The following is a 26,491-nucleotide window of genomic DNA, read 5'->3' as shown; positions in this document are numbered from 1 at the left end:
CACCTTACATTACATTACAGATGCACCCTAGGTGGCACCGGTTCATTACAGAGGGGGTGGGCTGTTCCTTTCAAAGCAAATCACACACACACACACACACACACACACACACACACACACACACACACACACACACACACATACAATTAATCTGGCAACCATTAAACCAAGATTTGTGGGGTGGGGGAGTTTTTTTTTGGAGGGGGTTTAAAACAACTTTTGAGAATGTATGATTCAGGTGGTAAAATAGTTAAACAAAAAAAGTTTGTCTCATGTAAAACATTTTTGTGGTTAAAAATGTTTCCATACACTCAGTTCCAAGCACTTGGCTAATGTACTGATGCATTAATAGATGTGCATTAATATAGTAGAACTAGTAAAGAGACTTGGGTCACCTCAGTCTGCCCACTGCTCTGTTCCAACCCACCCTCTCCCTCATAACTGGTAAGAAATGTTACACTATTACAGAGTCTTACCCCAGCTGCCATGGACAAGTCACAGAGGTAGTGATTCATTTCTTCAGCCACTCAGGAAGCAGAGACACAGAGAACACTGCAATAAGCACAAGACACGGGCCTAGATCTAGTTCCTTTTATTTTCTTTGAGGAAATATAAAAGTGAAGTTCTTTATTAACATCACACCACAGTATGTTGTTTGAAGTCCTATCTACCAGGAGTTGAAAATAATTAAAACCAAACATACCCAGTGATGGACAGCCAATATGTATTTTAACCTGCAGTTTATACTGTATCCCTTTATTGCTATTAGACTATGCCTCAGAGTATGAAACCACTATATTTAATTATTTGACAACATGGTGTGATATGCAGAAAGGTGCTGTAACCCTTAGCAATTGCTTACATGTACCATAAGTGAGCAGGGGACAATCAGACATGCCTCTGGAAATAATCCCCTAGAGGTTTATCTTAGCTAGTTTTCCCTCGCACCCCAATGATGGAAGATTCTTTACCAATAATGTTCGCAGACAGATATTATAGAATGGAATTCATCCCAATGAATCTGAGCTGTTGCTAGGTATTACAGTATATATGCACACCGCACCATTCTAATAAATACTAACACTCTGATTGCTCTCATCACAGGCACAATCTAATGGAGACCGCACCTCTCACATGTATCAGGTACTAGACATATCGGTAATAACAGAAGTATGAATTAAAGCTGTCAGATGTGACTTGCAGTATCACTTAGCAATTATGTTAATACTCCATTTAATAAATGGATATTTTGGTCAGGATACAATAAAAGTGGGTTTGGCATAATGAATGGAAAGGAATCTAAAGCTATAGATGTATCAACTCACGAAGAGGGATGCAGTTAAAATGCCGGAAGTGGGGATCCCATCAAAATACCGACAGCGGACAGTGCCGACAGACGGAATCCCGGCTCACCAGGGTTATTCCCACTCGTAGGTGTCCACGACACCCATAGAGTGGGAATAGATCCCGTGGCAAGCGTAGCGTGCCACTGAGCCCGCAAAGGGACTCTTAGCGCTCGTCCCGTTGCCGGCATTCTGGTGGGCGGGATGCTGCCGTCGAGATATTGACAGCCAGTATCCTTTCCACCGGTATAACATATGTAAACCCTTGGAGAGGAGATAAAGTACCAATCAATCATCTTCTGTCATTTTACAAGCTGTGTTTTAAAAATGACAGGAGTTGATTGGTTGGTACTTTATCTTTCTCCAAGCTTTGATACATCTACTCCTTAGTGTGCCACAATTTCAGTTGCTGCAGAAAAATAAAGTTTCTACAATTCTAGCCAAAATCCCATTTTAAAACGTCTCTAGAAGAGCCTATACAGGAATGTCAACTTCATAACAGATTCATGTGACTCCTTAAGGATTAAAAAGCATTTACAGTATTCTAGACTTTCAGGCTCATAAATGTATACTAAACATGTTGTACTATTGATGGTCTATAACAATATATTAAACAGTCAAAGGTGACTTCAATCCAGCTGAGCACATATTCCACAAACAGGTACATGGTGCTCTGACCATCACAATTTTTCCTGCACCCCGCTACGGAAAAGTTGCTGATTTGAATCCGCCTTAAAAAGGAATGAATGAACACGGAGATTTATGCATGGATGTATGGGATTAGAATGAGGTCTAGCACTTGTAATGAGCTAGCCTCAAACAATCCAGCAGTGGCAACTATCACTCCCATAAAGAAGGGGCGTCAGCAGTTATTCTTCACCCAGGACACTAAAATCTATTTACTTCAGACGTTTCTCCTGGTCTCCTACATGACTAGCGAATAAGGACGCGAGACACTGCACAGGGAAGATGGATTTCTTCAGAGGTTCCCCACTGCAGACAAGCCACCATATATTGTAGGCAAGAAGAGACTCAAATACAGGGGATATACAGGGTAGGAGGGGCAACAAAAATAACGGGGCAGCCAAATAGCAAAGACTTGTTTGATAAATCAGTGGAGTTATAGAACAATAAGTAATAGCTTGTAATATACCATCAGTGTCACTCAGAGTATTGTATATTATATTGAAGACATAAGAAGGATGAAAAGGAGATGTTAATGGTTTATAGTGGGACACAAGGATATCTAGTTCCTGGGCACCCCCCCAACGTACAGTAACTTGTTCATTCACCCTCTGGCGATGGCAAAGACTGGCCCACATACGTGGACTATCCCCTTGGGCTGAAAGATGCCAGCCAGACCCTGGAGAAGAGCTTTTATGCAGATCTAAAGATGCAGAGGATGGCAGTAAGACTTCTATGTAACGTAAAAGTAAATCATAATATATCATTTTACAGGAACTAGGGGCCCGATTCAGACCGGATTGCTGTTGTGCGAAATCGCACAGCGTCCGATTATCGAATGACTGCGCATGCACCGCAATGTGCAGGCGCGTCACAAAGCAGCGACAGGATGGTGCAAAAATTGTGTTTGCAAGGTGATTAACGGGAAGAGGACGTTTGTGGGTGGCAACGGTCCGTTTTCAGGAAACACTCAGGCGTTCCCCAGCGGTTTCAGGGCGGGTGTGTGATGTCAGCTCCAGACCCGATCATCCTGTTTGTATCACACTGTAGGAGTAAGTCCTGGGCTACGCACAGACTGCACACCCACATGTAAAAACCAGCCATTGGTGAGTGAGGTGCGAACGGATTTGCAGCTGCCCGCTGTCTGGCGGAATTTTCGCACGGCATACACATGCATTCGCACACTTGCACGGGGCGGGTTTTCACTCTCCCTGGGCGGCAACTATCTGATCGCAGACCTGTGCAAATCTGCAGCACAGGAATCAGGTCTGAATTAGGCCTTAGTTTAGCAGACTTAACATTAAATTATTAGGAGACCCTGAAAACCAAGTTTTCAAATAAATACTTTATAAATAGAAACTACTGATACTTGATATAAAAGAAGTACAATTAAAACAAAACAGATCAACGCCCCTTTCACCATCCTTACCATTCTCTTTTGCCAAATAAAAAACAAATAAATAAACTGACAAAGCACACTATGCATATATAATAAAACAAATAATGTGGTGTGCACTATAAAATGACAACAATGGAAGTATCCCTGAATTAGAACAAAACAATATTTTCAAGTATGTACAGGAGCAAAAGTGCTACAGTTTCTGTACTGTATTGCCCTTTACTGCCCTTCAGGGCTGGTTTGTTTTATATTGAGGGAGATTAATTTTTTTATATCAGGTCAGTGTAAAAAATTCTCACATTAGAGGATAGTTTTACACATATCTTGCGGAATCCAAAGAGCGCGTGCCGCAATATTATTATTCACTAAAATCCATGTACAAGTATGTCTAGTACAAAAACTGTGGTGTGGTCAGCGACTAATCCTAGAAATAAGCTTGGATTCCCCCCTGGCTGCACGAGTAACATTAATAGGATGTTCTGTGAAATTCTGCTGAGGAATGTTGGGGTTCCATACATTAGCTATATATATATATATATATATATATATATATATATATATATATATATATATATATATACATATACACACACATACATATATATATATATATATATATATATACATACATACACACATACATATATATATATATATATATATATATATACATACACACACATTATATATATATATATATATATATATATATATATATATATATATATATATATATATACACACACACGAGAAAGGTCATTCCCTATCACATTCTAGGTTATTAAAACAATGTACCGTTAAAATGGACTGCTATAAGATGTGGTAGACCGAATGCTGCACAGACATATTATAGGAGCCTACTGTGTACATCAATGTCTTAAATGTGCTTTTCTTATGCCTAGCCGCAGTAAAACGGACTATGTTCAAAGGGCAACTTAAAGCAGCAGTCCAACTTACTGACCTAATGTTCCTGATGTGGGCAAACTCTTTTCAGTTGCAACTGCACTATTATATCTTATTTAATAATGAGCTATAGAAAAAAATCCTTCTACACTCATTGGGGGTAAATTCAATGAGCCACAGTTTACAGTCAGTACCTTGGGCACGAACACAACATAGGTCACCTCAGCATGATAATCTCACTCATTTCTGCACTCATCCCAGAGGTCTTCACCTTGTAATTACCCACACTGTGCAAGCATTCTGACGGAACTTCAGGCTTAACCGAATCTCCCCCATTATGCAATTCATATGGTCTAAGAACTCCTGAAAGCAAAAGGCTGATACAAAACAAAATGGCCACAGCAGATGTAAGCAGGACTGCCGCTCTGGCCGTGATTGACAAAAGGGCTAAAATAAACATGCTATACAGTGCACTACCACAGGTCTGAGGAACTTTTTCCGTCGTAGTAACGTCTTTTGCTTATGTAATGTTATGTTATTTAGATCATGTTTCAGGTTCCCAGATTTCTTTTTTTTTTTTTAAAAAGGACTAATTTTTATTGGAGTCCAACTGCGCCGCTACTGTGAATAGTCTGATGCCTCTGGCACAGGAGGCTTTCCAACACACACCCGCATCATCCACAATCAGCCATTTTGATCCACTGCGGTGTGTTGAAGTGCAGAAAGCTGTGTGGGATACAAGAGTCATCACGTCCTTCTCCCAGTCACTTAGGCACCACCTCCCTAAGAGAAGCTAAGGCTGCGTGGATTCGTACGTGTAATCGGTTCTCAAAGTCGTAGCCCGTGTATTCCTCCTTCAGCAGTCACAGAAAGAAAACACAAGACAGACATTTAGCCTGAGAAGTGCTATATATTAATCAATGCAATTAATACAGACTACAAACACTGAATTTTACCTTTGCTTGAAACAATAATGCTTTTCCCTTTGCAACAGTCTGTAAAAACAAAAAATAACTTTTGATCTACATACTGGACACATTATAATACAGGTTAAAGTGAAATAGTTCATGAACAGTGAGGCATGAAAGGCGATTGGACAGATTTATTGTCCAATGAATAGAAGTATTACCACATACAACTCCTTTCTGTTCGAAAAGACCCAGCAATCACTGGATTCAGCTTTAAACACTAACTTTATACATCAGGCACTGAATGGGGGATGTAACGTTTCATCTAACTACGGAATGAACTGCACCTTTCCATCCTGTAATCTGTTATTCTGGAGTGACAGGAGGATGCGAATGAAAAAAATCCATCAAAGGACACCACTTTTAAACCTCATTTTATACGGTAGGTTATCTCGTGCCCTGCAAAGCCAGTCTGTGCCCCTACGCTGCAAAGTTTCCCTAAGAACTACACAAAATGTACATTATTTTATATATAGTATCTGGACTGTAACTAACTGCAATTCATGGCCATCAATGTTAGGTTCAGGTGGAGTTTCATGTATCAAATGAAAGATCCTGTACTAATCCTGCAAGACCATTATAATAAAAGGCAGGATGCAACCAACAGTTTATTCTAAACACATTCCATGGGGGTCCCAGAAGTCAGCGATGACCAATGCACTACAAAACACAGGGATCTATCCCCAAACCTGTTGGGCTGCAGGTCATGCAAAGATGAAATGTAAATTTAAAGCACCTCCGATCTTATGTCCATACCATTCAGTATACAGCTTATAATATCTTTAGTTACAGCTGTCATTAAATTACTAGTCCTCAGTCAGAATGAGTGGTAAGAGTTATATACACACCCATGAAGATCTGCTTGAAAATAGGGATTTTTGTTTACTTACCGTAAAATCTTTCTCTGAGTCCATCTGGGGGACGCTGCGCCGTTACTTGTGGGTTAGAGGTGTGTGGTAGTGGAGTTTGGCACAGAATCTATCAAAAAGCTGCCTCCTCCCCCCTCTAACCCCTCCCATCTCCTTCCTGCTCAGCCATCACTCAGTTAACGTTTAGCCAAGCCAAAGGAGATAGACCAGAACAAAAAACAACCAAATAAACCAGACAAAACTACGGGAGGGATCGCAGCGTCCCCCAGATGGACTCAAAGAAAGAGATTTTACGGTAAGTAAACAAAAATCCCTATTTCTCTGTCATCCATCTGGGGGACGCTGCGCCGTTACTTGTGGGATTTCCCAAAGCAAGCTAATGAGAGGAGGGAGACGTTGACGGCATAGCAGTCTGTAAAATACGACGCCCAACATTGGCAGTCTCCAAACCAAAAGTATGAAAACGATAAAACTTTGTGAAAGTATGGACTGACGACCAGGTCGCCGCCCTGCACAGCTGCTCAATAGATGCACCACCACGAGCAGCCCAAGATGCTCCAACTGCTCTAGTCGAATGAGCCCTAATTGAGTCAGGAACCGAAACATTCGAAGACACGTAAGCCTGTCTGATGGCTTAAGTTACCCAACGAGCCACAGTGTTCTTGGAAGCTGGACAACCTCGTTTGGGAGCATCAATCAATACCAACAAGGTATCCGTACGACGGAAAGACTACGTGCGAGACAAATAAATACGTAAGGCCCGAACAACATCCAGGAGGGCCAAATGGGAGTTATCCCCAGGAGAAGACGACGGAGTAAATGCTGGAAGGACAATGTCCTGATTTAAATGGAATGCTGAAACAACCTTTGGAAGGAAAGAAGGCTTAGTCCGCAGAACCACCCGGTTCTCATGAAACACTAACAAGGGTGGCCTGCAAGAAAGCCGCCAACTCAGACACTCGTCTAGCGGAAGCAATAGCCAAAAGAAAAACAACTTTTTGTGTTAGATAACGTAGTTCCACAGATTCCAAAGGTGCAAATGGAGATTTTTGAAGGGCCATAAGGACCAAGTTTAAATCCCAGGGAGGAACCGGAGGAACAAAAGGTGGTTGAATTCAAAGTACTCCCTGAAGAAATGTTTGAACCTCTGGAATGATCGCTAGTTTCTTTTGAAAAAGAACCGACAAGGCTGAAACCTGACCCTTCAGTGAAGAAAGCCTCAGGCCCTTATCGAGACCCTCCTGAAGGAAAGAGAGCAGGCAAGGAAGTCTAAACAAATGCAGAGTCAAGCCCCGCTTTTCACACCAAGCAATGTAAATACGCCATACCCTATGGTAAATACCAGAAGTCACCGGTTTCCTAGCCCGAATCATCGTCTGTACAACAGAACGAGAAAGACCTTTTGCTTTTAAAATGTTGGATTCAAGAACCAAGCCGTCAAAGCCAGCCGACTTAGATCTGGGTGGCGACAAGGCCCTTGAAGAAGAAGATCTGGTCGCAGGGGGAGACGAAAGGGGTCTCCGATGACCATGCTGCGCAGAAGAGTGTACCACTGTCGGCGCAGCCAATCTGAAACCACCAGAATTATTGCGAGACCTTCTCGCCGAATGCGTTGAAGTAGACGTGGAAGCAGTGGAATTGGCGGAAACACGTAACCCAGTTGAAACTGCCGCGGAGCTGTTAGAGCATCGATCAGAAATGCTTGAGGATCCCGAGTCCGTGAGCCGTAGTGAGGAAGTTTCTTGTTGAGGCGAGACGCCATTAGGTCTACGTCGGGCATTCCCCAGCGGCCCACTAGAGAGAGAGAAACACTTCCTGGTGAAGTTCCCATTCTCCCGGATGAATCGTGTGACGACTCAAAAAATCTGCTTCCCAGTTCTCGACTCCTGGAATGTGAATTGCGGATATTACGGGAACCCAACGTTCCGCCCACGTGAGAATCTGAGCGACTTCTCTCATTGCGGACCAGCTGCGAGTTCCTCCCTGTTTGTTGATGTAAGCCACTGCCGTGGCATTGTCGGACTGCACACGAACTGGATGACCCTGTACCATGGTTTGGATCTGAAGGAGTGCATACCGGATCGCCCTCAATTCCAGAATGTTGATCTGTAATTTTGACTCCTGACTGTTCCAGCGCCCCTGGAAGTGATGAGTCTGGAACACTGCTCCACAACCGCTGAGGCTTGCGTCCGTGGTGATCATCATTCAAGACCAAACCGTGAACGGCGCTCCTTTTCTCAAATTGTGACTGTGAAGCCACCAGTGAAGCGACTGACGAGTCTTTACCGACAAGTGGATCAACTGCAATTCGAGACGTGGATCCGTCCGAGCCCAACAGCTGAGAATCTGAGCCTGAAGAGGTCGGGCATGAAATCTGGCGTATGGGACTGCCTCGAAGGAGGACACCATCTTGCCTAACACCTGCATGCATCTGAGGACCGACACTACCGGTAAGTGTAACAGGGTCCGGATTCTGGACTGCAGATCCTGAATCTTGTCCGTAGGAAGACACACCTTCTGGCTGTTGGTGTCGAATAAAAGTCCCAGAAAAAACATTTTCTGGGAAGGGAGTAAAGACGACTTTGGAAAGTTGATTATCCACCCGAATGACTGCAGAGTCTCTGTCGTTAGACGCAGGTTCTGAGTGAGAATCTCCGCTGACGGGGCCTTGACCAACAGGTCGTCCAAGTATGGAGTGATGTTGACCCCTTGACAACGGAGAACAGCGACAACATGACCCATGACCTTTGTAAAAACCAGAGGAGCCGTAGAGAGACCAAAGGGAAGAGCCTGAAACTGAAAATGCCACGGACCGACTGCAAATCTCAGAAGAGATTGATGTCCTATCCAAATCGGGACATGTAAGTAGGCGTCTTTTATGTCTATTGAAGCCAAATATTCCCCTAGCTCCATGGCGGCGATAATTGAGCGAATGGATTCCATCTTGAATTTTTGGGTTGAGTGATACAGGTTGATTGCTTTTAGATTCAGAATGGGTCGGAACGAACGATCCGGTTTGTCCACGAGAAAAAGACCAGAGTAAAAACCCCGACCCCTCTGAGGAGAGGGAACCGGAAGGATTACTCCATTTTGTAAGAGGGTTGCTATTGCCTGAAGAAGAGCTTGACGTCTGGAGGGATCGTCTGGGAGAGGTGTGACGAATAGCCGGAATGGGACTGTCTCTTCGAGATCCAACATATATCCTCTGGATATGACCCCCATTACCCACCGATCTGGTTTCGACAGGAGCTACACTTCCCTGAACTGAAGTAACCGAGCCCCAACCTTCATCGATCCCTCCGGAAGACCTGAAGCGTCATGCATCAAGCCTTGTCGGCAGGCTTACTGGCCGGTCTGCGAGTAGCCTGAGATCCTCTACCTCTGAATGACCCTCTTCGTGGAAATCTGGAGAAAGCACGAAAGGATTGGAAACTACCTCTGCCCTGCGTACGAAAGGACCGAAACCTTGTAGGTTTCGGTGTGAGGAGCAGATGGAAGAAAGGGGCTCTTTCCTCCAGTAGTATCTGAAATAATCTTCTTTAACTCCGACCCAAAAAGAAACTCCCCTTCAAAAGGAACTGCCGTCAAGGTCTGCTTTAAATCCGAATCAGCATTCCAAACCCTAAGCCAAAGAGACCGTCTTGCTGATTCTGTCAAGGCAGAAACACGGGACTGTAGCGCAACAGAATCTAACAAGGCCTCACCCACATAAGAGCCTCCGAAATCTGTTCTGCTAATTGAATGGCTTCCGACGGATCGTCCGACTGCATTCCAGATACGACCTGTGCTAGCCATTCATCCACGGCCTTAAGGACCCAGGCACCCTCCAGAACTGGAAGGGAGAGAGACACCTGATAAAGAAAACATAGATTTTAGTAATGCTTCTATCTTCCTATCAGTAGGGTCTTTTAAAGCTACGGACTGTACCGAAGGAATAACCGTAGCTTTTGCCAAATGTGAAATAGGACCGTCTACCTTTGGGGCTGTCTCCCAAAATTTTGCATCTTCCTCCGTAAAAGGATATAGAAATTTTAATTTGTTAGGAGCCTGGAAACGAGAATCCGGTTTAAGCCAGGGTTCTTTTAAAATATCCGCAAAGTGAGAGTAAGAAGGGAAGGCAGTAACCTGTCTCTTCTGTCGTTTGAAAAAGGCAGAGGAAGTCTCCGCCACTGCCGCATCCTGAATATTAAGAGTCTGACGAATGGCTTCTATTAGTAATCTAACACCTGAACTAGTAGATAGCTCCTCATCTTCCCAAGCCGAAACTTCGTCCCATTCAGGATCTACCTCCCCTTCCTCCAATGGAGATGTCAGAGAATCCAACTCCTCTCCCGGAAACATTAAAGCGGGTAACGGCTGTGGTCGCTTAGTAGCAGCGGAACTGCTGGCAGAATTTTCAAACTTATTTAAAGAATGAGTTAAATCAGTAAGACACTTGCCCATATTTTGGGCCCACAGAGGCTCCACCTGAGTCTGAGCAGATTCAGCCTCCGACCTAGACTGACGCAAATCTGAAATGGCATCCACCATGTTCTTGACCCATGGGGGCATAGACTGATCTGTGGAACTTCCCTGCTGATCCGCCACTGATGCACCAGAGCACGAAGTAAAGAGGGTACCTGCGTCGGCACTACCCTTAGCCAGCTTTGAGCCACACTGTGAACAGGAAAAATAAACTACTGAGGCCGTTTTGCCCTTTGTAGCCTTGTCCGGTTTACTGGCCATTCCTTATTCTAATTATGTTTAATATTTAAAAGTAGTAAACCTGTACTATAAATCCTTAGACAAGTGACCTAGCAGTTATCTTTAGTGTCCCCAAGAAGACTGACTGCTATCCCCCACTAGGGCTAGCCCACCATATACTTGCAGTTAGATGTGCGACTGTAATGAAAAACTTCCCCTGGAAGATAGTGCTCCGTGTGTGCTTGAGTAGCACAGCGTCCCCCAGTCTGCAGCCGGAGAAGATGGCGCCCCAGAGCCTTCAGGAAGCTGCAGAACAGCGCGCGCGGGCAGAGCAGGGCGGGAAGCCGTCCCTGCACGTCTGACGTAACCGCAAGTTCGGGCTCCCGCGCGCCGCTACACACAGCGGCTGTCGCGGCAGCTTTGTGTTGGTCCCAGGGAGTGTATAACACTCTCCCGGACCTAGTCTCTGCAAGTCCCCACAACCCGATCAGTCACTCTCACTGCAGGGGGGAGGGAGAAGGTGTCCGATCGGCGGGCGGCTGGCCAGCGTGGGGGGGGGGGGGGGGGGGGCATACATAAAAGGAGAACAATAAGTGGGGACTAGGTACTCTTGAGAATAAACTCTAAAAAAAATAAAATATAAGGAGAAAGAAAAACTGTGTCTGTACTCCACGGGCGCAAAACTAAAACTGAGTGATGGCTGAGCAGAAAGGAGATGGGAGGGGTTAGCGGGGGGAGGAGGCAGCTTTTTGATAGATTCTGTGCCAAACTCCACTACCACACACCTCTAACCCACAAGTAACGGCGCAGCGTCCCCCAGATGGATGACAGAGAAATCTAACACTACTTTATGCCATTTAGTCAAAGCTACAGTTTACATTTATCAGAGTACTAGGAAAATCCAATGTAAATTCAGGCACACACAAAAAAAATAAGTGACACTACTATGGCAGTGCAAATACAGTGTATACTGCAGCTCATTTCTGTGATGTAAGGGATAGTGTAATTAGGATCATACAATAACAGTAAATACAGGTAACGTGTATAATCTGGAAATGTAATATAAAGGACTATGTAGCCAGGCGATAAGGACTTTGGGCATTTGGTTCCATTGGGTAAGGGTCCTCTAAGTTCCTATAGCATTTGCATAGGCTGCTATAGTTTTTAGGAACATGCTAAACATCAGAAGAGAAATGCAATACTGAAATACTGTACATCGCCTTTCAGCAATCTGATTATGGCTTTGTACTGTAGGCACTGTTCAGCAGAAATGGATATTTAAGAAATGAATACGCTGTCTTATATACTACATCAAGTACAGTATAGCTTGTGCCCACTTTACCCACAACTGATGTTACAGTGGTTAAGCTGTAATGTGTGTACAATGTCTGTATGTACCTCTGGATTGTCCAGCAACAGGCAGCCCAGTTCATAACAAGCGTACGGCTGGATGTAGAGGTTCTGTTGTCGCCCCTGTTCGTCTTTCACAGCGCGTTGAAAAAACTGAAAGTGATCAAGTTGTATTTCAGGCCAAGCACAGTACTTGTGTCACTCAAATGATCATACAAGGAGCAGCAAACGTTTACTAATTCTTCATTCTGCTTCATAAAAGTACATGGGGAATGTAATAGGGTATGAGTTTAGCATTTAGCAGATGACTGATAGGCAATAGCAGTGATCACAGTTGCCTATGGACGCTCTGCCCAACACTGAGTTTAGGTGCTAATAGAAAAAAGTACACACAAGAGTCTAAAGCCCAGTACTCACGGGCCGATCAAGGAGAGATGCGTGCTGAGCGAACCGCTCAGCACACATCTCTCCTGCCGCTCAGCACAGCGCGATCTGTGCTGAGCGTGCGGGGGGAGACGGGGGGGCCGCTCACTTCACCCAGCGGGTGAAGTGAGCGACCCGCTAGATTGGCCTGCATGCAGGCCAATCTAGCAGCGGCGATAGCGATGTGCGGGGCCGCGCATCGCTATCGCCGAGGGGGCTACACACGGAGCGATCCTGCCGATATTCTAAGCAATCTAGTCAGATTGCTTAGAATATCGCTCCGTGAGTACCCCCCTTAACATCATAACGTGTGATTGTAAATATATATGACCGATAGATAGATAGATAGATAGATAGAACAATGAGGACCAGATTTTCTTAACTCTCATATCAAAGTAAAGAACATCAACTGCCCTCCTCCTCTTGCTAATTCCTGCATATGTAGAAATGTGGAAGTGCTAACACATTAATAGCTATATAAACTCTTATTGCTTAGTTTTGCTTGATGGTACCTACCTATAACCTTTATTTCTTTTAAAGCCATTTATACTTAGGTTATGGAAATCTACAGATGCATGTGCTATAATTATTCATATCTTATATCATATTGAGGCTTTTCATCTTCCCTTATAATACAAACACTTCACATAAGAAAGTTATACTAACAAATAATTTTTCAGTGAACTTTTAAAATCATCCAAAACGGTTTATCATTTTGCAGGCGGCATATGTACATACGTAGCTATAAATGGAATGAGGACAATGTTTCCCTGTGTGTTTTGTTTGTTTACATTACAGGACTGTTTAGTTTTTATGTTAATTTTGTTTTTGCCAACATTAAGTTTAGATAAATGGCATAAACATGCTACAAACTGCTATAATGGTTACTCACCTGAACAGCATCTTCAGCATTTCCCAGACATTTATGGATAGCACCAAGGAGCAAATTCCTTAACCCAACGACAGATGGATCCACAACTTCATGACAAGCTTCAAGTCCATACACAAATATATAAAACACAGCAAGATAAATTTACTCTCCTCACCAGTATTGTGTTCAGAAGTGGCCTAAAAGGTTACAGCCATACAAAATACCCCAAAGAAATTTAAACCACAATTACAAAAAGAAAATTATTTTAATCTTAATAGAAAGAGTATGCAAGAAAAAGGTTTACATTAAAACTAAAACAGCTAACAAATTATTAAGATATTAGTTGTTTCCAATTAAAGCACCATCAATGAGACTCTTCCCATCAATAAAGCGAAGAAGATAAATGATGGCTCCTTTTAATGCAAAACAATTTAATATTTATCAAAATGCTTTCATCAGGGTCCTAGTGTTACTGCAGTAATGCTCTCACTGCCATTTTGATGAGGGAGTTACAATTATTCTTCATTTTCTAAGCAAAAAAGAACCTGTGCTGTGTCAACTTGCAATTATAACATTACTCTAAAAGTGCCTCATAATAAAGACAAAGGGGGGAATTCAATTGTCCGCGGTAATTAATTGTGGGCCAATTGGTCCCTTAAGGCTATCCAATTAGCCCCAAAGGCAGCCAGACACCAGCACTTATCAAGGATTTTTTTTGAGAGACCCAATGAGTTAACGAAAAAAAAAAAATCCCTGATAAGTGCCCTGTTTTCGCTATCGCCCCGTGAAAACACATAGGTCTGTGAACTTATCATGGATCCTCTGTGTTTTCGCCCAAAAATAGACTCTAATTGAATTTCCCTGAAAAAAAAACCCATTGCAGTAAAGTCCAGATTTTACCACCCGAAAAATGACAGCGGGCAATTAAATTACCCCTAAAATGTATTAAAATAAGATTTTACTTACCGGTAAATCTATTTCTCGTAGTCCGTAGTGGATGCTGGGGACTCCGTAAGGACCATGGGGATAGACGGGCTCCGCAGGAGACATGGGCACTTTAAGAAAGAATTTAGGTTCTGGTGTGCACTGGCTCCTCCCTCTATGCCCCTCCTCCAGACCTCAGTTAGAGAAACTGTGCCCAGAAGAGCTGACAGTACAAGGAAAGGATTTTGGTAATCCAGGGCAAAATTCACACCAGCCACACCGTATAACATGTGATAACCAGTTAACAGTATGACAAATAACAGAGCATCCGGTCAAACCCTGATGCAACCATAACTTAACCCTTATTGAAGCAATAACTATATACAAGTATTGCAGAAGAAGTCCGCATTTGGGACGGGCGCCCAGCATCCACTACGGACTACGAGAAATAGATTTACCTGTAAGTAAAATCTTATTTTCTCTAACGTCCTAGTGGATGCTGGGGACTCCGTAAGGACCATGTGGATTATACCAAAGCTCCCAAACGGGCGGGAGAGTGCGGATGACTCTGCAGCACTGATTGAGTAAACACAATGTCCTCCTCAGCCAGGGTATCAAACATGTAGAACTTTGCAAAAGTGTTTGAACCTGACCAAGTAGCCGCTCGGCAAAGCTGTAATGCCGAGACCCCTCGGGCAGCCGCCCAAGAAGAGCCCACCTTCCTAGTGGAATGGGCCTTAACTGATTTCGGCAGCGGCAATCCAGCCGCAGAATGAGCCTGCTGAATCGTGTTACAGATCCAGCGAGCAATAGTTTGCTTTGAAGCAGGAGCACCAAGCTTGTTGGAAGCATACAGGATAAACAAAGACTCTGTTTTCCTGACCCTAGCCGATCTGGCTACATAAACCTTCAAAGCCCTGACCACATCAAGTAACTCGGAATCCTCCAAGTCAGTAGTAGCCACAGGCACCACAATAGGTTGGTTCATATGAAAGGATGAAACCACTTTCGGCAGAAATTGTGGACGGGTCCGCAATTCTGCTCTATCCGCATGGATAACCAGATAGGGGCTTTTATGTGACATAGCCGCCAACTCTGACACACGCCTAGCAGAAGCCAAGGCTAATAGCATGACCACCTTCCACGTGAGATATTTCAACTCCACCGTTTTGAGTGGTTCAAACCAGTGGGATTTCAGGAAACTCAACACCACGTTAAGATCCCAAGGTGCCACTGGAGGCATAAAAGGGGGCTGAATATGCAGCACTCCCTTTACAAACGTCTGAACTTCAGGTAGAGAAGCCAACTCCTTTTGAAAGAAAATAGATAGGGTCGAAATCTGGACCTTAATGGAAACCAATTTTAAGCCCAAATTCACTCCGGACTGTAGGAAGTGAAGGAAACGGCCCAGCTGGAACTCCTCCGTAGGAGCATTCCTGGCCTCACACCAAGCAACATATTTTCGCCATATATGGTGATAATGTTGAGCTGTCACGTCCTTCCTAGCCTTTATCAGCGTAGGAATGACCTCATCCGGAATGCCTTTCTCTGCTAGGATCCGGCGTTAAACCGCCATGCCGTCAAACGCAGCCGCGGTAAGTCTTGGAACAGACAGGGCCCCTGTTGCAACGGGATCAGTACGTAATCCCGCAGGACGGGATCCCGGCGGTCGAAATACCGACGCCGGAATCCCGACCACACAATCCCGACAGGGGTGGCGAGCGGAACGCAGCCCGTTGCAGGCTCGCTTCGCTCGCCGCGCTGCAGGCACGGTGCCTCGCTACGCTCGGCACACTATTATATTCTCCCCCTATGGGTGTCGTGGACACCCACGGAGGAAGAATATGTCGGGATTGTGGCGGTCGGGATTGTGGCGGTCGGGATTCCGGCGTCGGTATTTCGACCGCCGGGATCCCGTCCAGCGGGATGTTGACCGCATCCCGTTGCAACAAGTCCAGTCTTAGAGGAAGAGGCCACGGGTCCTCTGTGAGCATTTCTTGCAGATCTGGATACCAAGTCCTTCGTGGCCAATCTGGAACAATGAGTATTGTTCTCACTCCTCTTTTTCTTATTATCCTCAGCACCCTGGGTATGAGAGGAAGAGGAGGAAATACATAGACCGACTGGAACACCCACGGTGTCACCAGGGCGTCCACAGCTATCGCCTGAGGGTCTCTTGACTTGGCGCAATACCTCTGTAGCTTTTTGTTGAGGCGGGATGCCATCATGTCCACCTGTGGCAGTTCCCATCGATTTGTAATCTGAGTGAAGACTTCGTGATGAAGTCCCCACTCTCCCGGGTGGAGGTCGTGCCTGCTGAGGAAGTCTGCTTCTCAGTTGTCCACTCCCGGAATGAACACTGCTGACAGTGCTTGCACGTGATTCTCCGCCCAATGAAGAATCCTGGTGGCTTCTGCCATCGCCACTGCGGTGATGTTGTCTGACTGAATCAGCACCGGTTGGTTGCGAAGCAGAGGCTCCGCTTGACTCAGGGCGTTGTATATGGCCCTTAGTACCAGGATATTTGTGCAGACAAGCCTCCTGACTTGTCCACAACCCTTGGAAGTTTCTTCCCTGAGTGACTGCCCCCCATCCTTGGAGGCTCGCATCCGTGGTCACCAGGACCCAGTCCTGTATGCCGAACCTGCGGCCCTCGAGAAGGTGAGCACTCTGCAGCCACCACAGAAGAGACACCCTGGCCCTGGGGGACAGGGTGATCAGCCGATGCATCTGAAGATGCGATCCGGACCACTTGTCCAACAGATCCCATTGAAAGATCCTCGCATGGAACCTGCCGAAGAGAATGGCTTCGTATGATGCCACCATCTTTCCCAGGACTCGCGTGCAGCGATGCACCGACACCTGTTTCGGTCTTAAGAGGTCTCGGACTAGAGTCACGAGCTCTTGAGCCTTCTCCGCCGGGAGAAACACCTTCTTCTGGTCCGTGTCCAGAATCATGCCCAGAAAAGGCAGACGCGTTGTAGGAATCAGCTGCGACTTTGGGATATTCAGAATCCAGCCGTGCTGTTGCAACACTTCCTGAGAGTGTGCTACGCTGATTAGCAACTGCTCTCTGGACCTCGCCTTTAATGAGGAGATCGTCCAAGTATGGGATAATTGTGACTCCTTGCTTTCGAAGGAGCACCACCATTTCTGCCATTACCTTGGTAAATATTCTCGGTGCCGTGGAGAGCCCAAACGGCAACGTCTGGAATTGGTAATGACAGTCCTGTACCACAAATCTGAGGTACTCCTGATGAGGTGGATAAATGGGGACATGCAGGTAAGCATCCTTCATGTCCAGAGACACCATAAAATCCCCCTCTTCCAGGCTTGCAATGACCGCTCTGAGCGATTCCATTTTGAACTTGAATCTTTTCAGATAAATGTTCAGGGATTTTAAATTCAATATGGGTCTGACCGAACCGTACGGTTTCGGTACCACAAACAGTGTGGAATAGTATCCTCTTCCTTGTTGAAGGAGGGGAACCTTCACCACCACCTGCTGGAGATATAACTTGTGAATTGCCGCTAACACTACTTCATGTTCCATGTGGGAAGCTGGCAGGGCCGATTTGAGGTAACGGTGAGGGGGCATCACTTCGAATTCTAGCTTGTATCCCTGAGACACAATCTGTATAGCCCAGGGATCCACCTGTGAGCGAACCCACTGGTGGCTGAAATTTCGGAGACGCGCCCCCACCGCTCCTGGCTCCTGTGGAGCCCCAGTGTCATGCGGTGGATTTAGTGGAAGCCGGGGAGGACTTCTGTTCCTGGGAACTAGCTGTATGGTGCAGCTTCTTTCCTCTACCCCTGCCTCTGGCAAGAAAGGACGCACCGCTGACCTTCTTGCTTCTCTGTGATCGAAAGGACTGCATTTGGTAATACGGTGCTTTCTTAGGCTGTGAGGGAATATATGGCAAAAAGTTTGACTTCCCAGCCGTAGCTGTGGAAACTAGATCCGAGAGACCGTCCCCAAACAATTCCTCACCCTTGTAAGGTAACACCTCCATGTGCTTTTTGGAGTCGGCATCACCTGTCCATTGCCGAGTCCACAGGACCCTTCTGGCAGAAATCGACATTGCATTTATTCTAGAGCCCAGTAGGCAAATGTCCCTCTGGGCATCCCTCATATATAGGACAGAGTATTTTATATGCCCCAGGGTCAGTAAAATGGTATCCTTGTCTAAGGTATCCATTTCCTCAGACAGCTTATCTGTCCATGCTGCTACAGCACTACACATCCAGGCCGACGCAATTGCCGGCCTCAGTATAGTACCCGAGTGTGCATAAACAGACTTCAGGATACTTTCCTGCTTCCTATCTGCAGGATCCTTTAGGGCGGCCGTATCCTGTGACGGCAGGGCCACCTTTTTAGATAAGTGTGTCAGAGCTTTATCTACCCTAGGGGAGGATTCCCAGCGCATCCTGTCCGTTGGCGGGAAAGGGTACGCCATAAGTAATCTTTTGGAAATCAGCACTTTCTTATCGGGGGAATCCCACGCTTTTTCACATAATTCATTTAACTCATGTGAAGGGGGAAAAGTCCCCTCTTGCTTTTTTTCCCCATACATATACACCCTTTTGTCAGGGACAGGGTTTACCTCTGATATGTGCAAAACATCCTTCATTGCTATAATCATGTAGCGGATGGCTTTAGCCATTTTAGGCTGCAATTTTGCATCATCGTCATCGACACTGGAGTCAGAATCCGTGTCGATATCTGTGTCAACCATTTTGGATAGTGGGCGCTTCTGAGACCCTGACGGCCTCTGCACTGTAGGATCAGGCATGGGCTGAGACCCCGACTGTCCCAAGGCATCAGGTTTATCCAACCTTTTATGCAAGGAGTTTACATTATCATTTAACACCTTCCACATATCCATCCAATCAGGTGTCGGCGCCGTCGGCAGAGACACGTCATTCATCTGCACTTGCTCTGCCTCCACATAGCCCTCTTCGTCAAACATGTCGACACACGCGTACCGACACACCACACACACAGGGGATGCTCTATATGAGGACAGGACCCCCACAAGGCCTTTTGGAGAGACAGATAGAGAGTATGCCAGCACACACCCCAGCGCTATATGACCCAGGAATCACACAGTAACTTAGTGTTTACCCAGTAGCTGCTGTATATATATATTAAATGCGCTAAATTTATGTGCCCCCCCCCCGCTCTCTTTTTACCTTTCTACCGTGAGTCTGCAGGGGAGAGCCTGGGGAGCTTCCTCTCAGCGGAGCTGTGGAGAGAAAATGGCGCTGGTGAGTGCTGAGGAAGAAGGCCCCGCCCCCTCAGCGGCGGGCTTCTGTCCCGCGATTTTGTGTAAAAGTAATGGCGGGGGCTCATGCATATAACAGTGTCCAACTGTATATATGCTGCTTTTGCCAGGAGGTATCTAATTGCTGCCAAGGGCGCCCCCCCCTGCGCCCTGCACCCTACAGTGACCGGAGTGTGTGGGCGCAATGGCGCACAGCTGCAGTGCTGTGCGCTACCTCATATGAAGACAGGAGTCTACTGCCGCCGATTTTGACGTCTTCTTTCTTCAACCCGCCGGCTTCTGACTTCTGGCTCTGCGAGGGGGACGGACGACAAGGTCAGGTGCTGTGTTCGATCCCTCTGGAGCTAATGGTGTCCAGTAGCCTAAGAAGCGCAACCTAGCCGCAGTTAGTAGGTTTGCTTCTCTCCCCTCAGTCCCACGTAGCAGAGAGTCTGTTGCCAGCAGAAGCTCTCCGAAAATAAAAAAAAAACCTAACTAAAATACTTTCTTATTAGCAAGCTCAGGAGAGCTCACTAAAATGCACCCAGCTCTGTCCGGGCACAGATTCTAACCGAGGTCTGGAGGAGGGGCATAGAGGGAGGAGCCAGTGCACACCAGTAGTACTAAATCTTTCTTAGAGTGCCCAGTCTCCTGCGGAGCCCGTCTATTCCCCATGGTCCTTACGGAGTCCCCGGCATCCACTAGGACGTTAGAGAAAGTCAGTAAGGTTTGTTTGACATGATCTCCCCCCAGTGATTCCATGCTGTTTAGGATCCTGTAAATGGCTGGATTTGAGATAATCTTCAACTCTTTCTTTTAAGTGATAACTGATGCAAGACTCACTGGTTTGTAGTCATTTGCCTCTTCCTTGCTTCCACTTTTGTGTCCCCTCGCGACTGGTCATACCCAAACAGAGCTACAATTGCATTGCTCCGTCGTGCTCCATCTAGTGGCGGTCGCGGGGAAAACAAATAAATTCCCCCCCAATGTATTAGGACGTTATGGTAGGGCTAGCAAACAGCTAGCACCATGGCAGCTAAAGGCATATATACAAACAAAGCCTCTGACATTGTTGGTACTTCGTGTAGGGTTATTATAAATTGCTAGATTTCTTATGCCATTATTATTGAACAGTTTCTTTGTTTGGAAACAGTCTTCCTTACCTTGGCTCATGTGCTGCAGGTTGGAGAGAGAACAGTTGGGGAGAGCTTTCCACAGGTATAGTACCTCAATGGCAGCCAGGACACACAGCTGTTTGGTCGGTGTTTGTTTTCTGAATCTTTCACCCTGTTACCCAGAGACATCAAATAGGTATGTAGGTTACATTCAGGGTCACATTCCCACATTTGCTTTGCCCCTCCCACTATCAAACGCTCAGTCTGTGGCTTCTTACTTCCCTCCACTTCATACACTGTCTTTGCTATATGCAGCCCTAACACCAGCCAATCACAGACTCTCAGAAGACAAATCATAATTACTACAGGTTATACTGTGGGGCGGATCCAATTCAGAGCAGAACCTCACACACTTTCTGGCTGCGCACATAAAGTGCTACTGTGGTAGTCTTGCCTGGTTTTCCTGCCTGGCTAATAGGTGTAGTATTAACGTGAGGTGCCATGGGAATTGTATATGCCTATAAGTGTTGCCGTGAGGATCTGGATATTCTGACTGGCAACACGTGTAATATGCCCACCAATGTCTAAATTAGAAACATACAGAAAAGAGGATACGACTACTAACAAATAAGGTGCTGTGGCCACATTCTTACACATTTTGACATTTTTAAAGACCACCACATTCAGAAGTAGCAAAAGGATTCTTCAAACAGAGAACTTGTATTTTATGGCATTGTGTGATATTCCAAATATATTGTGTGACAGCATATAATGGATGTATATATCATCTGTGATTACTGGATAGGAATGTGATCTACCTGGCGATTAGCCTGGCTTTGTGGAAAGGCTACAGGCCTAGGCCAGCCTAGTATTACATTACCACATTTATTTTCTTATATATGCTTGTCACCTAACACTTAAATCACCATTTTACATTACCATTAGAATAGACTTGTTTCTTACACTCATTTATTTTAATCAGAAGCCTTAGAGTTATATGGCAATAGGGTTAGTGGAGTGAAAACGGTCCACGGAGGCAACAGGTTACACTAGAGCCTGGGTAAAGGTTTCGGTATGCCTATTTCTAGGACCTCCTCTGCCCGGTTGTTTATGGATATGGAATGAATACCTGACAAACTGATTTTAGTTCTTTTGGAATGCTGTACTTTTCCAGTTAGTAATGTTTGGGGGTGATTGCCAAAGGGGTGGTCTTCAGTTTGCCGGCTGTCGGGATCCCGGCGCACAGTATACCGGCGCCGGAATCCCGACACTTTATCTCCCTCTTGGGGGTCCACGACCCCCCTGGAGGGAGAATAAATAGCGTGGCGTGGATGTTACAAGATTCTAAAAAATGAATAAAGCATTGGGCCTGGTACCACAACCGAGCTAACCACATTCATAGTGAATTGTACAGTGCAGAGTAGAACGACATCAGCAACACTAACACACATTTATAAATGACTCCCGGTGCTGTGCTTGTGACTCGGGCTCCAGTGTCAGCCTGTGATTACTTCCAATACCCTGCAGCAGGGAACAAACATCCTATGGAGCAAGGCTTATAAAACACTTTATCAATTCTTAATGCCACAAACCTTTTTTACTGAAAACTGTTCAATCTGATTGTTTTTTCTCTTGAAAAGCTTCTGGACTTCTTTAAACACCTCTTGTGCTCCATCTACTTCCCCGGTGGCACCCTGACACACTGAAATAAGAAAAATGCTAACTAACTTTTAAAACAAACCTTTTGCCCATAAAATTGCAATTCTAATGAGTACCACTAGTGTCAGGGGCGTAATTTTATGAGGGAGGATGAAGCTTAGGACTGGGTACCAGTAACTGGGTAAACTGAAGACACTCACAAATACTGTAAGTCAGGGACGTGCAGTCAGGGGAGGCAGTGCCTCCCCTGTCATTAATGATTACAATAATATAAAGAAGATACTTATGACACATATTCTGTGTTATAAGTATCTGCTTTATATTATTGTAATAATTTTGACACTGTAGAACAGGTTTAAATGTGTATTGGAGGCACAGACAGCGGTGCCTCCCGCGGCTAATGATAAAGTGCAGGAAGCGGGGGGCGTGGCCAAGCGGAGGGCTGTAAAAGCCCATTAAATAAAGCAGTACAAGCGGCACTAGCATAAGTGCCTCAGTGACAGGGTCGTGCTTTCATCCCATATGAAAGCACCGCCCCTGTTACTGTGGCAAATATCATTGGGCAGCAGATTCTAATCTCTCCCCAGGGTCCAGTCTACTTACAGTGTCGCGATCACCCCGGCTTGCAGCAGCTTTACTCCTTCCACCCTCGGCTGCTCTCCTCAACCCTAACCCTACCCCTAACAGAGGAGGTAGCCTGAACGCGGTCCCCGGCGACAGGAAGAGAGAAGGGTGATGAGATCATTCATCACCCTTCTTTGAACTGTGCACCGCGTCCACGCTGCTGCGGGCCGTCACACAGTTCACAGTCACTCCTCTGACCAGCTCTGTGTCTCCCTGCTGGCCGAGCCCACCACTGCAACATGCTGCGAGAAGAGGGAGGGAGGAGGGAGAGCCTCGATCCTCGGGAGCAGCCGGTCACTGTGGATTGCGGATGGAGCCATCAGCAGCTGCACAGAAGAGCATTGCCAGCCAGGAGGGCCAAGTATGTTGGGGGGGAAGGGGGGGGTTTGACAAAAAAAATGTAAATACAAGAGATAGAGAATATATGTGTGTGTTTTGCTGTATGTGTGTTTGTTTGTTTATTTTGCAGTGTGTGGATTTAGCTGTGTGATAGTGTATACTAAACTGAGCTAATTCCTCACAGTGCTGAGGGCCAACTAGAATTCTGTACATTGCCCATACCTTCCAACTTGCCGAAAAAGGGGTGGGGCCTCGGGTTAGGGGGCGGGGCATCTCGCTACGATCCCCGTTTTTTTTTTTACTGTTTTGGGGGCGTGCCCAGCGCTCCTTGAGCAGCTGGGCAGCCCCTTTCTCTCCTCCCCGTACTGTCATGTGCACAGCATATATTCAGTGATCACCGGCTGCTTTGCAAAGTAGAGCAGCGGTGATCACTGGTTCCCCAAACAGCCCCCCCACCCACCAGCGGGACATTGCGACCCGCGGGAGGGACAGCGGGACAGTGTCCGAATAGCGGGACTGTCCCGCTGAAATCGGGACAGTTAGGAGGTATGCATTGCCTGGGCAGCACACCATCCCCCCTCAGAAGTGGTAATTCTTTTCCTTTGTAGTGGTACCCCCACTTTGAGTACAGGGAGTGTGTCACTAGGGTGCTGGGAGACCTGCTGCTGCTGGCGGAGGATGGAGTCAAGCAGAGTCTGTCCCCATGCTGCTTGAGAGGAGGCTCCGGAATTTGCCCCCTACTGCTGTAGGAGACAAGGAGACAAAAGCATAGCAGGCACAGCCAGGGGCGGATGACAGTGTGCTATGGATTCTATGAGGAAGGAGGACCTAAATTGGTGTCTTGCTTAGGGCCCCATGAAGGCTAAATCCGCTGGCGGCAGCCATAGGGGCGGCTTTAGCGGGCATGCCTCACCAGCCACTGACCTCACCGCACGCCACTGCTGTAAGTGACACACATGGCTATGTGCTCAGAGGCTGAATCTGGACTAACAGTACAGGTTGAGTATCCCATATCCAAATATTCTGAAATACGGAATATTCCGAAATACGGACTTTTTGAGTGAGATAGTGAAACCTTTGTTTTTTGATGACTCAATGTACACAAAATTTGTTTAATACACAAAGTTATTAAAAATATAGTACTAAATGACCTTCAGGCTGTGTATATAAGGTGTATATGAAACATAAATGAATTGTGTGAATGTACACACACTTTGTTTAATGCAGAAAGTTATAAAAAATATTGGCTAAAATTACATTCAGGCTGGGTGTATAAGGTGTATATGTAACATAAATGCATTCTGTGCTTAGACTTGGATCCCATCACCATGATGATATCTCATTATGGTATGCAGTTATTCCAAAATACGGAAAAATCCGATATCCAAAATACCTCTGGTCCCAAGCACTTTGCATAAGGGATACTTAACCTGTATCATCATTTTGTAATGAAAATCTTAGGACAGCTGAGAGAACCTAATAAATGTGTTTGGTATACTTTGTTCCCAAGTTAATCAAACACATAATTCTGTAGGAAGTCATCTAGGGCATCAGTATGAACGGCAATGTCATGCAGAGCAATACTACCAATACATACCTGCTGTGAGATAGGCATAGTAACACTGGGACCACCTGGATTCATTTTTTAATCTTTCAAAGGATCGGAAGGCATCCTTAAAGTTCATTTCAATCATGCTGCACCAACCTAAGAAAGGAGGAAAGTAAAACCAGATGACAAAGAAGGTTACTGCCACTAGGTGGCAACGTTGGCATATATTCAGTTTCTACTGTACTGTACATCTCACAGTCTTTGTGAATGGCTATAAATCCCTGAAGGCCGCACAGCACTATGAAGGATAGATAATATGCTATGTACACAAAACATTCAGCTTAACACTTCACATTACATGCTGCTCTACTACACATACAGAATGTGCTGCTACTGTTTCAACTTAAGTGACCTTACTGTGATCCTACTTGAGAAGCAATGTGTATCTACATCTTCACAAGGGAGAAAATAGATTGCAATATATGCCTAGGTAAATCTCTTGTTCAGTAACAATTCACTGTTTAGAAGGGGTTGTTCTGTTTCAGGAAACCTCTCCCAACACCCTTGGACACTGCAGGTACCTGAAGATGGGAGTGGTTTGCCTATACGGCCTCATTCCCATCTTCAGGAACCTGCAACATCCAAGACCATTTTCCTTTGCCTGGGATTTGAAAAATAAAAAAAATAGGGCAATATAGTATCTCCATGTCTGTACATATATGGGAATGCTACCATGACAATACCATTCAGCTTTCTTCCTCTTTCTGCCAGGATTACAAATACCGTACCCTGTGAGGACATGGATATTATCTACACCACCCTCCCCAAGGTCTAGAAGGGAATAGGACAAACAATCCTTTCCAAATATGTTCCCTGCTAATATGCAGGACTCTACATTGTACCTGCGAGGCACGACTACCGCACCGTACCCAGCGAGGCACGACTAACGCACCACACCCAGCGAGACACGACTACCGCACCGTACCCAGCGAGGCACGACTACCGCACCGTACCCAGCGAGGCACGACTACCGCACCGTACTCAGCAAGGCACGACTACCGCACCGTACTCAGCAAGGCACGACTACCGCACCGTACCCAGCACAACACGACTACCGCACCGTACCCAGCGAGGCACAACTACCGCACCGTACCCAGCGAGGCACAACTACCGCACCGTACCCAGCGAGGCACAACTACCGCACCGTACCCAGTGAGGCACAACTACCGCACCGTACCCAGCAAGGCACAACTACCGCACCGTACACAGCGAGGCACAACTACCGCACCGTACCCAGCGAGGCACGACTACTGCAACCTTCCTCACTGACGACTTGGTGGAGGTACCATGCATGGGAGGTACAGTGCCGGTGGGGGAATCCTACGGACAGCAAGGTCCTGAGCTTGGGTACCCTATGGTACTACCAGATTGGGAAAGAGGCTTTTGTGCATATATGAAATTTATTTAAAATCACCTTTTAGACCAGTCTTTGAAATCTTTTAATTTCTTACAAGGACTGACAGA

At 45.8% G+C, this 26,491-nt stretch overlaps 1 protein-coding gene across 1 annotated transcript in view; it reads right to left on the bottom strand.

Moving 5' to 3' along the window:
- Window positions 1-576: 576 nt before the first annotated feature.
- TTC39C (tetratricopeptide repeat domain 39C) overlaps window positions 577-26,491 on the bottom strand; it is a 174,313-nt gene continuing 148,398 nt past the window's right edge. The window contains exons 8-14 of the mRNA XM_063923603.1: window positions 25,016-25,123; window positions 22,389-22,498; window positions 20,845-20,968; window positions 13,515-13,612; window positions 12,248-12,352; window positions 5,286-5,324; window positions 577-5,183 (exon numbers count right to left, since the gene is read on the bottom strand). Coding sequence (XP_063779673.1) covers window positions 5,094-5,183; window positions 5,286-5,324; window positions 12,248-12,352; window positions 13,515-13,612; window positions 20,845-20,968; window positions 22,389-22,498; window positions 25,016-25,123 — 674 coding nt within the window. The 3' untranslated portion in view covers window positions 577-5,093. The remainder of the gene's footprint in view (window positions 5,184-5,285; window positions 5,325-12,247; window positions 12,353-13,514; window positions 13,613-20,844; window positions 20,969-22,388; window positions 22,499-25,015; window positions 25,124-26,491) is intronic.

The sequence above is a fragment of the Pseudophryne corroboree genome, chromosome 5, assembly GCF_028390025.1.
Source record: "Pseudophryne corroboree isolate aPseCor3 chromosome 5, aPseCor3.hap2, whole genome shotgun sequence".
Taxonomy (NCBI): domain Eukaryota; kingdom Metazoa; phylum Chordata; class Amphibia; order Anura; family Myobatrachidae; genus Pseudophryne; species Pseudophryne corroboree.
This window is presented reverse-complemented; position numbering and strand designations above follow the sequence as displayed.